General features: G+C 33.5%; 1 protein-coding gene across 5 annotated transcripts in view; it reads left to right on the top strand.

Moving 5' to 3' along the window:
• Nucleotides 1-14,674, top strand: part of SREK1 (splicing regulatory glutamic acid and lysine rich protein 1) — a 55,607-nt gene that overhangs the window by 33,799 nt on the left and 7,134 nt on the right. For 3 of the 5 annotated variants that reach the window (XM_074204426.1, XM_074204422.1, XM_074204427.1), the window contains 3 exons: nucleotides 5,418-5,513; nucleotides 8,629-8,773; nucleotides 10,861-13,975. In XM_074204426.1, coding sequence (XP_074060527.1) covers nucleotides 5,418-5,513; nucleotides 8,629-8,773; nucleotides 10,861-11,013 — 394 coding nt within the window. In that variant the 3' untranslated portion in view covers nucleotides 11,014-13,975. Of the gene's footprint in view, nucleotides 1-5,417; nucleotides 5,514-8,628; nucleotides 8,774-10,860; nucleotides 13,976-14,674 lie in introns of those variants that run through there. The other 2 variants (XM_074204423.1, XM_074204424.1) reach the window with 2 other exon arrangements.

The raw sequence follows: 14,674 nt of genomic DNA, 5'->3' as shown, positions 1-14,674 counted from the left end.
AGCCAGGTCCTGCATAATCCTTACTGTGTTTCCTTGGTATCTAAATTGTTTCTTTCTGACTGCTTGCAGGATTTTCTCTTTTATCTGATAGTTCTGGAATTTGGCCACAACATTCCTTGGTGTTTTCATTTTAGGATCTCTTTCTGGAGGGGGATCGATGTGTTCTTTCAATAACTATTTTGCCCTCTGGTTTCATGGTATCAGGGCAGTTTTCCATCACTAAATCCTGTAATATTAAGTCCAGGTTTTTTTTTTCCGTCTTCAATGTTTTCAGGAAGACCAATAATTCTCAGGTTGCACCTTCTTGATTGGTTTTCCTGGTCAGTGGTTTTGCTTATGAGATATTTTACATTTTCTTCTGTTTTTTAGATTTTTTTTGGTTTTGTTTAACAAGCTCTTGCTGTCTCATGAAGTCATTAATTTCCTCAGACTCCATTCTTTTTTTTTAGAGAAGAATTTTATTCATTTACCTTTTGCAACTCCTTTTCCAATTGGTCAGTTCTATTTTTGAAAGAGTTTTCCAAATTTGACCAATTGAGGTTTTGAGAGAATTATTTTCTTTTTGCATTTGTCCAATTGTATTTTCCAAGGATTTGTTTTCTTGTTGCAAGGTGTTAATTGTCTCTCCCAAATTTTCCAATTGATTTTTAAACTCCTTCCTGATTCTTCAAGGGAGTTTTTTTTTTTGTACTGGAGACCAGATTATATCCTCCTAGAGGTTCTAGGTTTCTTTGAGTTAGCTTCTTTTCCTTCTAGGAATTTTTCTATGGAGCCCCCCCCCCCCTTCTTCTGGCCTTTCTCCATTTTACTAAGACTGTATTTTGGCAAGGGGGCTGGTTTAAAGAAGTTTGGTATTGAGAGCCCTAGAGGTATTCACTGGGTTTAGTAAGTCCCAAGTGGGCTGGCCAGTAGGCTGTGTGGTTGCTTTCTCTGGAGTGTCTGTGACCTTAATTTGAGGCCCTTTCCCTTGACCTGGAGGGGGGTGGATGAAGCTGTTGAGTATTTTTGTCTTTGATCCATGGAGGGTTTTGCCCTAGGATAATGTAATTGCTCTCCCTATTCATAGCTGAGGGGAGTCTGCTGCTGACACACCTAGGGCAGAGGTAGGCTGTAATTGTGTTTCTTCTGGGAAGAGGCTTCAGCTAAAATGAAGGTTTGGCTGCAACTCCCCAGCCCTGGAGCTCTCCCCTCAGCTCTGCAGGCAAGTTCCAGACAATCAGCCTCACAAACAATGCCTCTGCTCCCTAGTTGGCCTATCAGGTTTGCCCCACTTTTTAGGCTTTCAGGTTCTAGTCTGCCCCATTGATCAGGTCAGTCAAGCTCTCAGACTCTCACCCACCCTGTCTCTGATCAGACTGCGTGGGCGCACTTTCAGGATCTTGGGATCTTGCCTGCCCTGCCGATCAGGCTAGTCAAAGTTCTCAGACTCTGACCCTGTCCTGTGCTCCTGGCAGAGTCCTCCCTCTGTGCCCAGCTCACCCACAATCCCAGAGGACAAACCTTGTTTGTGAATGAATTTTGTGAATGAATGAATGAAATTTGTGAATGAATTCCTTCTTCTCCTAGTTTCTCTTTCTGGGTTTTGTGGATTGGATTTCTTTTAAGAGGTTTGTTTCATATTATTTATGAGGGGAAGATCAGGAAATTAGCAGAGTGTGTGTGTATTTTGTATTTTTCTCATCAGTGGTAATTTAGAGCACCTAAACAACTCTGAGATACTATCATATAATAATTATATATATATATATATATATAATTAATAATTATCTTGACTAATATTGACAGAAAAGGAAAATGACATGTTAGAGAGAATGTGGAAAAATTAAAACACTCATGTACAATCATTGGTGAAGTTGTACACAGATTCAACCATTCTGGAGAGCAATTTGGAATTTTGACCAGAATTCTCTAAAAACCATGCATACCTTTTGGCTAAGCAATACCACTACTAGGTCTGTATCCCAAAGAGATTAAAAAAAAAAAAAAGGAAAAAGGACCTATATACACAAAATATAACATCACTTTTAGTGGTGGCAAAGAATTGGAAATTGAGGGGATGTCCATCAATTGGGAAATGAGTTTAATTGTTGTATATTATTGTGATGGAATAATAATTGTGCTTGAAGAAGTGATGGAAAGATTTACATGAACTGATGCAAAGTGGAATAAATAGAACCAGGAGCACTGTATAGAGTTCCAGCAATATTGTAGGATGATCTCCTATGAATGACTTATTCTATTCTTGGCAGTACAATGAACCAAAACAATTCTGTAGGACTTATGATGAAAGGTACTGTCCATCTCTAGAGAAAGAACTGGTAGAACCTGAATTAAGATTAAATATAATTAAATTAAGATTAAAGATGATTTTCTTTTTCTTTCTCTTTTTGCTCTTCTCTTAGAGAATGACTTATGTGGTAATGTGTTTTGCTTGACTGCACATGTATAAATTATGTCAAATTCCTTGCCTTCTCAGTTGAGGGGAGAGAAAATTTGGAATCCAAAATTTGAAAAAAGAAATGTTAAAATTATTTTTACATATAATTGGGAAAAAATATTAAAATGAGAGGCACATAATGATCTTTTCCTAGTTCTCTTTATCTTGTTATTAATTTCTTTTAAAACTATTCTTTATCCCTGGTTCTCTCTTTCCTTTTTTTAAAGGTTTTTGCAAGGCAATGGGGTTAAGTGGCTTGTCCAAGGCTGGATTTGGACTCGGGTCCTCCTGACTCCAAGGGCCCACTGCGCCACCTAGCTGCCCCAGTTCTCTTTTCTTACAGTTGTTTACTTTTTTCTCCTTTCTAGAAAATGTAAAAATTAATCAAGGTCCTTTCTCTAACAGTCTTCTGGTTTCATTCTTTGCTCTCCTTCAGCACCTTTGTATACTTTCTATGTAAATAAATCCTTAGTCATCCTTTGTGTTTTATTCAAGTGTCTCCTGAGAACTAGCCTCACAGTTCTAACTGCCCTTACCAGTAGGTAGTTCTATTTGGATATATCCCTGTAACATCTCAAATTTCAAACTTCTTTATACTAAAACCCATATTTTTCATAAGTCATTTTTGTTGACATCAACAATTTCCTGTCACTTAGTTCAAAACTTTTGAAGCATTTTTGACTTCTCCACAAACCAACAATTGTCAGTACTGTTGTTTCTAAAGAGTACTTTGAAAATTCTAGCTGTATTCATTACTCTTTTTAAATCTCTTTTGCTCTGTTTTCTTGCATCTAGTCTCAATTCTTAATTTCTCTTTGTTCCAAATACATCATAAAATAGACTTAATTTTGAGAAAAATCTAAACTTCATAAAGTAAAACTTTTTTCACTGCTCTGTTCAGAAACCACCTATGATTTTTCATTGCCTACCTAATAAATTCCTAATAAATCAAAATTCCTTAGATTCTCTAGAGTTTGACTCCAGCCTGTTTTCTAGTCTTAATTCTGTACTGTATTACACTGGCATCCATTTGAATGTGTTTTTTTAAACAGTCTTGTATTTTTTTGATTAGAATATCCTTCTCCCCTCACTGCCTCATCTGTCTCTTGAAATTCTGACTAGCTTTCAGTGTCAAAATAGACAACCATGTTATGAACCTTTGCTGATTTTTTTCCTTGCCTTTTACTACTAGCGAAATGAACATATTTTCTTATTTTTTTTTTCTGGGCTCTTCTCTTTTCTTCCTTTGCTGTTTAGACACTGGAAGAAGATGTTAAAAAAAATTAAGATGTAGTCTCTGTCCTCAAAAAGCCTAGTTTAGTTTTGTATTGTTTTTATTTCTCAGATTTTACTCTTCTCAGGAGTGGCAAGGTTGTTTTCTTTCCATTTTTGGATGATATATATTATTTAAGATTTAAAGGCTTTTAATAAATAAGTATTAAATGAAAGGTTCTATCATAGCCTTTTCTCAGAAAAAACTACTAGGACTTAAAAAAAAAGGGCCACCATCAGTTCATGATAGAATTTCTAATTTCTTTTTCTCTTACCTAGAGTTTAGAAGAGTTCATAAAAATCATCAATTTTTTACTGTCAGTGATATTTAACTTCCCCATGTCCTGATTTATTTAGTATACAGGGAATATTTTAAACTGCTTTTTTTTTTGTTTTTTCTTTTGACTATTTTTGACTCCAATGTTTTCTTCAAATCGTACTCAGTTTTATTAATTGATAAGATTGTCATTGGGTGTTGCCTATAAATTATTCGATAATTCACTGACATTAAAGGTGCAATAAAGGAAGTGTAATTGATAGCAATTAATAAAACTCATCCACTTCACTGAGTATAAATAATTTTGTTTACTATCATCAAATAATATTTATTAATCCCTGTGTGTATGATTTCACATATGCAAGCTGTAACAAACAAGTTTCTTATCCTATGGATCAGTGTATTAACTGATCTAAGCAAAGGAGAACCAGAAAACAAATTTGAAACTTTTAATGATTATTCATGTAATAGCTTCCATATTTCTATGCTGAGAATGACATTGGATTTGTGTAAAAATTATTTCATTTTTATCAAGGAAAAGTTTTAGAAAGGAAATAGTATGGTATCAGAAGAGTTTTTAAACAATAAAGAGAAGAGAGTCTGCAGTGAAATTAGAGGTGATCTGTCCCAGTTTCAAATTTTTCATCTCTTTGAAATTATTTGTTTGTGTGATTTAACATTCTTAAAGTACTTGAGTATTATATTTTATTCCTGTTACTTATAAATTAAAAAATTTCTTGCTAGCTTTGGGGAAACACAGTGAGGGCAAAAGCTAGAATTCAGATTTGCCGTTTAAGTTCTACTTTTATATGTGAATTTCTCAGACTTTTGATTATAGCTTAAGATGTATTTTACAATTTTGCTTCTAATAATTTAGATTGTTACTAGAACAATTATAAGGAAAGAGAAGGAGGGTCAGATAAATTTCTTTGGGTGAAAAAGGAAAGTTTTTCTGGAAAACAAGGAAAAATAATGAAAATTTCATTGTTCTGATTGAGAAGAATTTTGAAGTTTGATTTGTAATTTTTTCCCAATAAGCTTTTAAAGGTTAATTGTCTGTTACAAGATACTGTGCCACAGTGGAGACAGCAGGAAGCTAGAAGTTTGTATGAGAGATGATTTAATAGCACAATCTAGGGCAAGAAATTAACATGAGAGAATGAATCTAAAACAGCTGCTATAATTTTTCTGATAGAAGAAATTCTCTATTTTGGTAGATTAAATGGAGACCAAGAAAAAAGATAATTTTAACATAAACTCATAGAAGTTTGGTTTCTTTAATTCTATTATTCTCATCTTGGCATAAATCCATTTGTTACATATGTAACTATTTGAGACCATATAACATCCTCAGATCTGTTTTTTTATTACTATTTTAAATGGTGTTTGTTAATTACTAATTTTAAAATACCCAAATCTTGGAATTTTCAGAGAAAGACGTAGGAGGAAGAGCAGAAGTCCTTCTAAATCACCAAAAACATCAAAAACCCTAAAAAGGAAGTCATCTCGGTCTCCATCTCCCCGGAGGTAAGTTTATTTATTAGCACATACTTAGACTAGCAGAGCATAAATAGAGAAAACTATAGATTTAATCGAGTTTAAAAAAGTAAGTTTTATTGCTATTATTTATTTTTTTAAATGGTAGTCTGTTCTGGAAGTTGCATTTACCCCTAGTTTGAGCCCTCTTGTAACAGGAATCTACTAAGCAGATAGACAATGATAACCATGTCTAACATTGTAGACGTCATTCTGTCCTGCTATTGCCCTGCTTTTGTGCCAATGAGGGGGGAGGGGAAGTGTTCACTTTTCTTTTTTTCTAGGTGATTTTTTTTTTGAGTCCAAAAGAAAGTTTTGACTTGAGTCTGACTCAAAATTTGGCTTCTTTTTTGGTGATGGTTGTAATTTACCTTTTTTGTAATCATGCCATAAATAATTTTGGTTCTCATCTCATTTTGCAACAAGTAATATTCATTTAAATCTTCTGTGTTTCTCTGAATTCCTTATTTTTAATCTCTTTAGAGTCAGGGAAAGGGTAGATTGGGGTCTAGATTATTATAGGAAAACTAGCTGTATCATTGATGCAGATTAGCATCTTATTTCTGGGACATTTGAGAGGTTTAATGATTTGCCCATAATCCTACACTTAATATGTATCAGAGGCAGCAGTTAAACCCAGACCCCTTGACATCAGATTTTCTATACCACCTTTCATCATTTCTTACCGCATACCAAATGTTCCATTCCATTCATTTTCCAAGTTCAACTGTTCTCTTTTGTGAACCTACTTTGTTTCCAGTTCTTTGCTGCTGTAATTTTATAAATTTTGCTAGTTTGTTTCTCTCACTTCCCTGGAGAGATAACCCAGTTCTGTGTCAAAGTTTATTAGCAGTTCATTTTTTTCTTGCCTAAATTCAAATTATTATTTAGGATAGATGGACTAATTCACAGTTTTCTCTATCAACAAGAGTTTTGCTATGCCTTTTTTTCTCACAGTCCCCCCCCAGCATTCACTGGTATTATATTGGTCATCTTTGTTGGTGAATGATTAGTATAAATTTATTTTACTATATACCAGGTACTGTGCTAAGTTCTAGGAATGCTAAAAAAGCAAACAAACATTCCTTGCTCTCAGGGAGTTTACAGTCTAATAGAGAACTACAAACAAGGGGTAGAGAGAAGGGTGGGAGTGGAGGGTGTGTATATATGTGTGTGTGTGTTTACACACACAGGAAAAATTGGAGAAAAGCACAGGAAAGGCACTAGCCTAAAGGGTGATTGAGAAAGGCTTCTCATCGAAGATGGGATTTTAACTGCAACTTGATGGAATTGAAAGAACACAAATCTTTCTTTGATGAGGAAATTCACTGACCCAACAACATATATATAACATTCAATTTTTTCTCTGTAATGAAATCATTACTTGTTTTATCTTTGTGCTTTCAAGTTCTTTTATTTATTCTAATAGTGTCATTGCAAGGTTAATAAAAAAGACTTATAGAATGGGAATTCAGAGACATGAGTGGCAGGTTCAGGAATAGAATTTAAGCCTAACGATCCACAATCTTGTTTTTATGATAGCTTTAAAAATGTTTTATTGATGCTTTTCTGTTTTCCCTTATTATCACTTCACAATGACCTTATCATCAAAGTTTATCTTGTAATAGAGAAAGTATTTTTAAGCAAATAAACTAATTGGTCGTGGCTTTCTATATGGTCAACCCCATCTCCCTATTGGGGGAAGGGGAAGGCATGTTTTCCTATCTTCAAGTCTCTTAGGGTTCTCACATTGATTAGAGTATACACAGTGCTTCATATAAATTATTTACTTAATCTCCATATAGTCCACTGTATTTTGAGCTCTAGACTGTTGGAAAATACTTTTTGCATGTTTTGTTTATATTTTTGTTGATGTGAAGGAGATATTTCTTTATTTCTTGGGTTTGTTCTTGACTTTAACTCACAATTCAAATGTATGGATTTTTCTTTTGAACTAATGTTCCTTATTTTTCCACATTATTTTAGTTAGAGATTTGTTAAGTATATGCTATATGAATTAAGCTAGAAAATTTAGATATTGTCCTTAAAAAATTATTATTCCTAAAGAAAGACAGGATGTTAATTTAAAAAACATTTTTCTTTTTTTTAAGAGTCAAGTGAATGAAACCATTAGAACCAATAGAAAAGGAACAATGTTTCTGAAGCATATGGTTATGTTAAAGATCTCATACAACTAGTTTAGTTTTTAATTTTTTCCCATTTATTATTGATTTGTCCTTTAGAGGCATGTCTAATTTCTTCTATCTGTTCTTGTGATGATAGTAATGAGGTTTTTCTTTAATGAATGGACCTGGAAGTTTCAGGGTTATGATGATGATGCTTGATTTCTGAAAGCTGCTTTCATAGCTTCTACCTGATATTATATTATTGTTCCTCTTTTATCTGAGTATTTTTCCCCCAGAGAAGCAAAAATACTTGAGTATTCTTTTATTAAAAATCTAGAAAAGTGATTATCTTAATTTTTTAGACCTAGAAAAAGATGTTTTAAAATGGTTTTAAAAATAATGACCATATGAGAGCAATTTGATCTTATTTTATGGAATTTGTGTGTTGGTTTCTGAGCCTACTATGGAAGAATAATGTGACAAAAATGTCATTTCATCATTTTTAGAAATTTGCTTTTGATTTGTTTTTCTTTTTTATAAAAAAGTAATTCTTTATTTTCTAATTAAAGATTTTTTTCATTTTGAGTTTTACAATTTTTCCCCCAATCTTACTTCCCTCCCCCCCACCGCCCACAGAAAGCAATTTGTCAGTCTTTACATTGTTTCCATGTTGTACATTGATCCAAATTGAGTGTGATGAGAGAGAAATCTTATCTTTAAGGAAGAAACATAAAGTATGAGAGTAACAAGATCAGACAATAAGATATCAGTTTTTTCCCCTAAATTAAAAGGAACAGTCCTGGAACTTTGTTCAAACTCCACAGTTCCTTTCTCTGGATACAGATGGTATTCTCCATTTCAGACAGCCCAAAATTGCCCCTGATTAAATGAGTGTGTCCGTCAAAGTTGATCATCACCCCCATGTTGCTGTTTTTCTGGTTCTGCTCATCTCACTCAACATTTGATCAATTTTTCTTAAGCAGAAATAAGAAGGATAAAAAGAAGGAAAAAGAAAAGGACCAAAACATAGAAAGAAAAGAGAGAGAACGTTCAACATCTAAGAAAAAGAGTTTTAAAGACAAAGAGATGAAAGACAAATTGGAAAAGAATACGAGTTCATTGAAGGTAAAAAATTGTCATCTGGTATAAGAATTCAATAATAAGAATTAATAGCTTAGTCCACAAATATGTTTTCTTAACATAGACTTTTGAAGGGAGAAAAATTTTCACAAAGTTTACTCACTGTAATTCCTTAATAAATGTTTCTTGAATTGAATGATTACTGAAGTGAAATTTGCAAATTGTATTTTTCCAGTAAGATACTTCATTTTCATTTTTCTTCTAGTTTTTCATTCTTTTGGTTCTGTTTTGTGGTTTCTTGATTTCTCACAAAGTTATCAGGTTCCCTTAGATCCATTCTACATTTTAAGGATTTATTTTCTTCAGAGAACTTTGGTATCTCCTTTTCTATCTGACCAATTCTGCTTTTTAAGGCATTCTTCTCCTCATGGGTTTTTTTAAAAATAATTTTTCCATCTGGCCCAAGCTGGTTTATAAGATACTATTTTCTTTAGTATTTTTTTGGTATCTCCTTCACCAAGCTGCTGACTTGATTTTTCATGACTTTTTGTACATCGCTCTTAACGTCTCTTCCCAATTTTTCCTTTACCTCCCTTTCTTGATTTTTCAAGTTCTTCTTTGAGCTTTTCCATAGCCTTAGACCAATTCATATTTTTCTTGGAGGCTTTGAATTCAACTGCTTTGACTTTGGTATGTTCTGAGTGTGTATTTTGATCTTTCATAGGACCAAAGTAATTATTTAAAATCGAATTTTTTTTCTTCTGTTTACTCATTTCGCCAGCCTATGACTTGATTTTAACCCTTTGTTTTTTTGTATTTTTGCAAGGCATTAGGGTTAATTGACTTGCCCAAGGTCACAAATCTTGGCAATTATTAAATGTCTGAGGCCAGATTTGAACTCACAATCCTCCTGACTCTATCCACTGTGCCATCTTAACTGCCCCTAATCTTCTGTTAAGTGGGACTCTCCTTTCAGGGTGAAAGGTACACTAACGCAAGCTTTTGAGGGCTTTTGCAACTGTTTTCAGAGGTATCTCCAGGGATATGCAAGTTCTCGATTCCTTCAAGGTCTTATGAGAGGTTATGCCCTACTGTCTGACCAGTACTTTGATCTGTGGATATCCACAAGCACTCCTTTCTGTCTTGGAACTGTGAGGAGAGAACTGCAGGCAGTGAGCTCTGTTGTTCTTCTTCTCATTTTCCTGAGATTGGACCCCAGACTGCAACCTGGAGCTGAGTATGAGCAAAGCCACAGAGTTCTGCCTCAGAGAGAGCAAAGAGTCCTTTGCAGTTTCCCCTATCCCCTTTTCCAACCATAGGCTGAGCACTCTGGAAGCAACTGCCAGATGATTTCTCAGACCTGTTCCTAGTCCCCTGGAGCCAGGTTGTACTGAGACCTGCACTGGACTGGGCTCTGTTCTCATTTGTATGGCAGATTTTTCCTGCTGACCTTCCAAATTGTCCTTGACAATCCCTGGAATGAAGTCTTGTAAAATAAAACTCAGGGTACTTGACTTAGAGTTTAGTGATAGGCCATTTGCTCCCAATTGACTGAACTTTTCTCAGGTTTGAAAGGTATTTTGAATATATATATTTTCTCTGAGAATATTGGTAAAATATGATTGATTTTAAAATTATGTCAGTGCTAAGGTTTTTAATCTCATAGGTTCCTGCTAATATAGATAGGACACTAAAATGCTTACAGTAGTTCTGAATAAAAAAAATCAATTTACAACACCCCATTTCCTTACTTTTTCAAAAATTCCTTTTTACTTTCTCCTTTTACCCAGAGGTGAGAAATTTTCATGAGAAATATGAGCTTCCCTTTCCCAATGTTTCTTTTGTTTGGTTTCTGGATTACAAATAATTCTCTGGATTTCTTGAAGTAGATGAAAACTGGCTTACCCTGCTCTTCCAGTCAATCAGCAGCACTTATTGAATTTTTCTATTCCGGTATTAGTCATTTCTCCCCCACTGCCTGATTTGTTTGTCCAGCAGCTTTAAAAATATTTTATAATTTTTTGAAGTTGGCTGAAAAAATCCATTTTTAGTTAATTTCTGAAAACTTAATATATGTGTTTAAATGATTTAGGTAATGTTGAAAATGTGTCTGTCTTCAATATTCTCTCTAGGAAAAAGAACACAGTAAGGAAATGACGGATCTAGGAGGTGAAAAAATAGATGATGAGAAAGAAGTTCCAAAGACTGATGAAAACAAAGTACAGCAGAATGGGAATTGCCAACCAAATGAAGAAAACCTTACTGCCAAGGCAGAAACAGTATAGGGCCAATAGATGTGTACCACTAAACTCAGCTGTAGAGTGGAATCCAAAGCTTTTAATTATCTCATTAAGAAGCCAACAGTAAAGCAGTCCAGTTGATATAGATATGAATGAACAGCTCTTACAGTTGTCAGATGACTTTATGGTCATCTTATTACACAGAAAGGAAACCAAGCATGGACATAATGAAAATAAGGGATGTTACCCAAACTGATTCATCTAAAATCCATGCATTTTCATGATGGCTGACCTACTTGTGAAATGATTTGTTAGTGTTTGCCAAGGATCATTACAAAGATCTGAATCTGCAATGCTCAGAAAAATGGAAGAGAATGCATTGGAGGCTGTTCAAATACTGCTAGTTATTGAGTTTTATATTTTGCTTTTTTGTTTTAATTTCAATATTATTGTTTGATGATGTGCTTGAAAATGGTGCAAAATATATAAATACACCCCTGTAAATGAAATAAGACATTACTTCACAGTTTTACAGTGATTGTGTTAAATGCCTACTAATAGGTTTTCATTTGCTCACAGTTTGGGACACCAATTCTTTGATCTGCAATATTTTTTTTCAGATTAAAATTGCTTAAATATGTGGATTTTTTAAAAAGTAGTTTAGTGGTGCATGCTAACTGTTCCATTCCAAAAAAGGAAAAGCAACCATGTTATATACTAATGCTTAATTTTGTTTTTCCCCCTCCCAAAGTGAGCATATCTTTTAACCTTTGTTAATACTTTGAAATTTATTTTTGTGTCTGGTCAGCTGCAAATGGCATAGGTGTTCTTAACAAAAGGAAACCTGGTTTTTCAAAACAGGCTATGGGAGCACAAGCTGAAGCTTTAGTGCCTTCTAGTGTTTTCTAGTATTTTATATGTGCTAGTCATTCTCAGTTCATACTGAACCTAGATAGCTATTCCACCCACCCCCATAGAGAAATGTGCAAGTAGTATGGAAGAACAGCTTCTTAGTTCACCTAATACAAGAAAGAGGCTAGATCTTTTAAGGGTAGGTTTATAGTATAAAGCAAAAATACAGTTTGGGGACCATCAGTTTTATACTCTTGTAGCTGAAAGTGAAGCATGTTCTTATTTTGCCTAAATCAAAGGAAGCCCTTTAATTCTCTACATTGGATGGCCTTAATCATTACCTCGAAATCATTTTCACTAATGCTGGTTATGTGATGTGCAAAAACTGTACCTGAAAGGGGTAAAGGTATGTATGACTTTTTATTTTTCTCCCCAAAGGGTTAAATTTACTTGCATTTAAATTATAAGTCATTAGTCATTCTTGGGGTCAACTTTTTGTAAGGAAGCACTTATGTAAGAGAATGACATATATGAAGATTTTTTTTTTCCAAAAAGCTCAACTCATGCTTTCAGAATTCCTTACATCATTGTTAGGTTTTCTCAAGAAGTCATACCTTTTAATTAGCTCTTAATACTAAATCAAGTATAATTATTTTAATGCAACATAATACAATCAAATTTACTCAGTTGCCTTACCTCATGGGAAGTTACTTCTGTAAATTTAGGAAGCTGAAAAGTGTATTCCTCACCTGCTTTTCATTTGATTTTCCTTTAATGGTTAATACTATTGAAACTAAAGTTTTGTGGAGAATGGAAAGTTACCCATATTTCAAGTAAAGAATCCTGATTTGATTATGAAGCTGCTTTAATCACTCTTCACATGTTCAGAATTATAGTTTTTTGCCATTGTGTACATTAAAAAACTTTGTAAAATACTTTACTATGTAAAGTATAGATGGTCATTTTTAATGCTTCAGCCACATTTGTTGGCTGGTAAAACAGCTTATTCTCATAAAAGAGTAACTTGTGTGGATGGAAAGACCAGAGGATTGTGTGTTTTGCAACAACTGTCTTATTTATGATATGTAAGTAGTATAGAGCAAACATTGTTTGAATCCTTGTTATCCTTAATACCATTTCACTAATAAAACCAAGTGTTTTAGAGGGAAGTTTTTGTTTATGCATTTCAGAAGAGCATTTTAGTATAATCCTGCCCTGATTCTACTTGGGTTTCTTAGAGACCTTTCATTTGAAAAGTGCATGCTTATAGACTGTCTATAAAACAGTCATTTAAGGCTCTTTTTTTGGTTGAACTCTGATTTCAATTAATGAAATGTGTTAATTAATTTGGTTTCTGCTACTACTGCTGCTGGTTTTTCTTGATATTCACCTTATAAAAATCTTAATCAGAGGTACTGATTTTTTTCTTAATTGGAAAATGAATAGCAAATGATTTACAAACCTAAACAAAGAACTCTAGGAAATTAAATGATTATAATGTCTGATTTTCCTAAATGATGTGAGAAAGTCTGATAGCAATGGTTTCCAGATTCAGAGGTAGCACTAGTGTCTTAAAAAGCATGTATTTTTAATTTCAGCCTTACTGCTTTATTACATTTAAATTTATTTTGCTTAAAGACTTGGTTTTCCATTTTATCACCTCATTCTCTTGCTTCCCATTTAACAGGAATATTTTGATTTAAGAGTTTGGAGACAACCTTTTTGAGATTTGATACCTCTAATTTGTAGGTTTTCCTTTTAGCTTAATTAAACAGTTTATTCTTTTTTTTTTTTTTTGAGACCACAGTAGATAGTACATATGCCTTGCCTTCTGGCAAGTCTTATTATTCAACAGTGTTACATACTGAAAAGATAAGCAACAAGTTAGTCCATCCTTAGTTTGGTTTAGTAAATAAACTGACTCTCTTAACTTTAAAAAAAGGTGTACCTGGTTTCAACCAGTACAAATTTTTTATCTAACGGATACTTTCTGTGCAGTTTTACTCCCCCCCCCCCCCCTGTGTTGTAGAATTTGTTTCTTGGAGAAGAATATTATAGACTTGAATTTCAACATGTATTTTAAAATAACCAATAATCTAAGATACTTTTTGATAATAAGAGATTTTCTTCTATGGTGCTAACCATTTCCAGAACTATCAGTATCTAATTATTTTTCAAGCTGTTACCTATCTTTTTAGATTACAATAAACAACAGTCACTGACTAAACTAGGTTTAGTTGTCAAATGAAGGAACCTTATAAATTAATGAATTATTTCTGTGGAAATCAAATAGTAAGGTATTTTGGTTTTGGTTTTGGTTTTTAGCCTATTGAAATATTTGTGTATATGGATTGATTCTTACCTTAGCAGCTAAATAAGTAGTAGAAACTAAGCCATTTTATGGTGTGCTTTTAAAAACTGAAACCATAAATTTGAATAATTTATTTTCATAAATTAAGTATCATTCAGTACCATTAACTTAACAATTCTAGTTCTGGGAGGGTCTCAAATAGGATATTGAATTTATCAGGCATTTCCTATATATTTCCATAATTTTATTTTGCACTGCCCCTCCATTTGGTAGATTCTGATATTCTGTTGAGCCTGCTCAAAGTGGCTTATTTTATACCCATCTGCTGAATTAACATTTGAAAATTTAAAATCAGATTGTTTTCACACTTCAAAAATAATGTAATGCTCTTGAAAGGTGCTGAATTGACAGCTCTGGAGAGAGAGAGGCGCCTTCAGCATAATTAACTGAAATGTAAATATCTCTAAATTCAATAAATGTGCTTCAACCTGCCTTACATAGGTCCTTTTCAGGGGCAGAAATGGTCCTCTTAATCCTAGGCTG

This window comes from Macrotis lagotis, chromosome X, assembly GCF_037893015.1.
Source record: "Macrotis lagotis isolate mMagLag1 chromosome X, bilby.v1.9.chrom.fasta, whole genome shotgun sequence".
NCBI lineage: Eukaryota > Metazoa > Chordata > Mammalia > Peramelemorphia > Peramelidae > Macrotis > Macrotis lagotis.
This window is presented reverse-complemented; position numbering and strand designations above follow the sequence as displayed.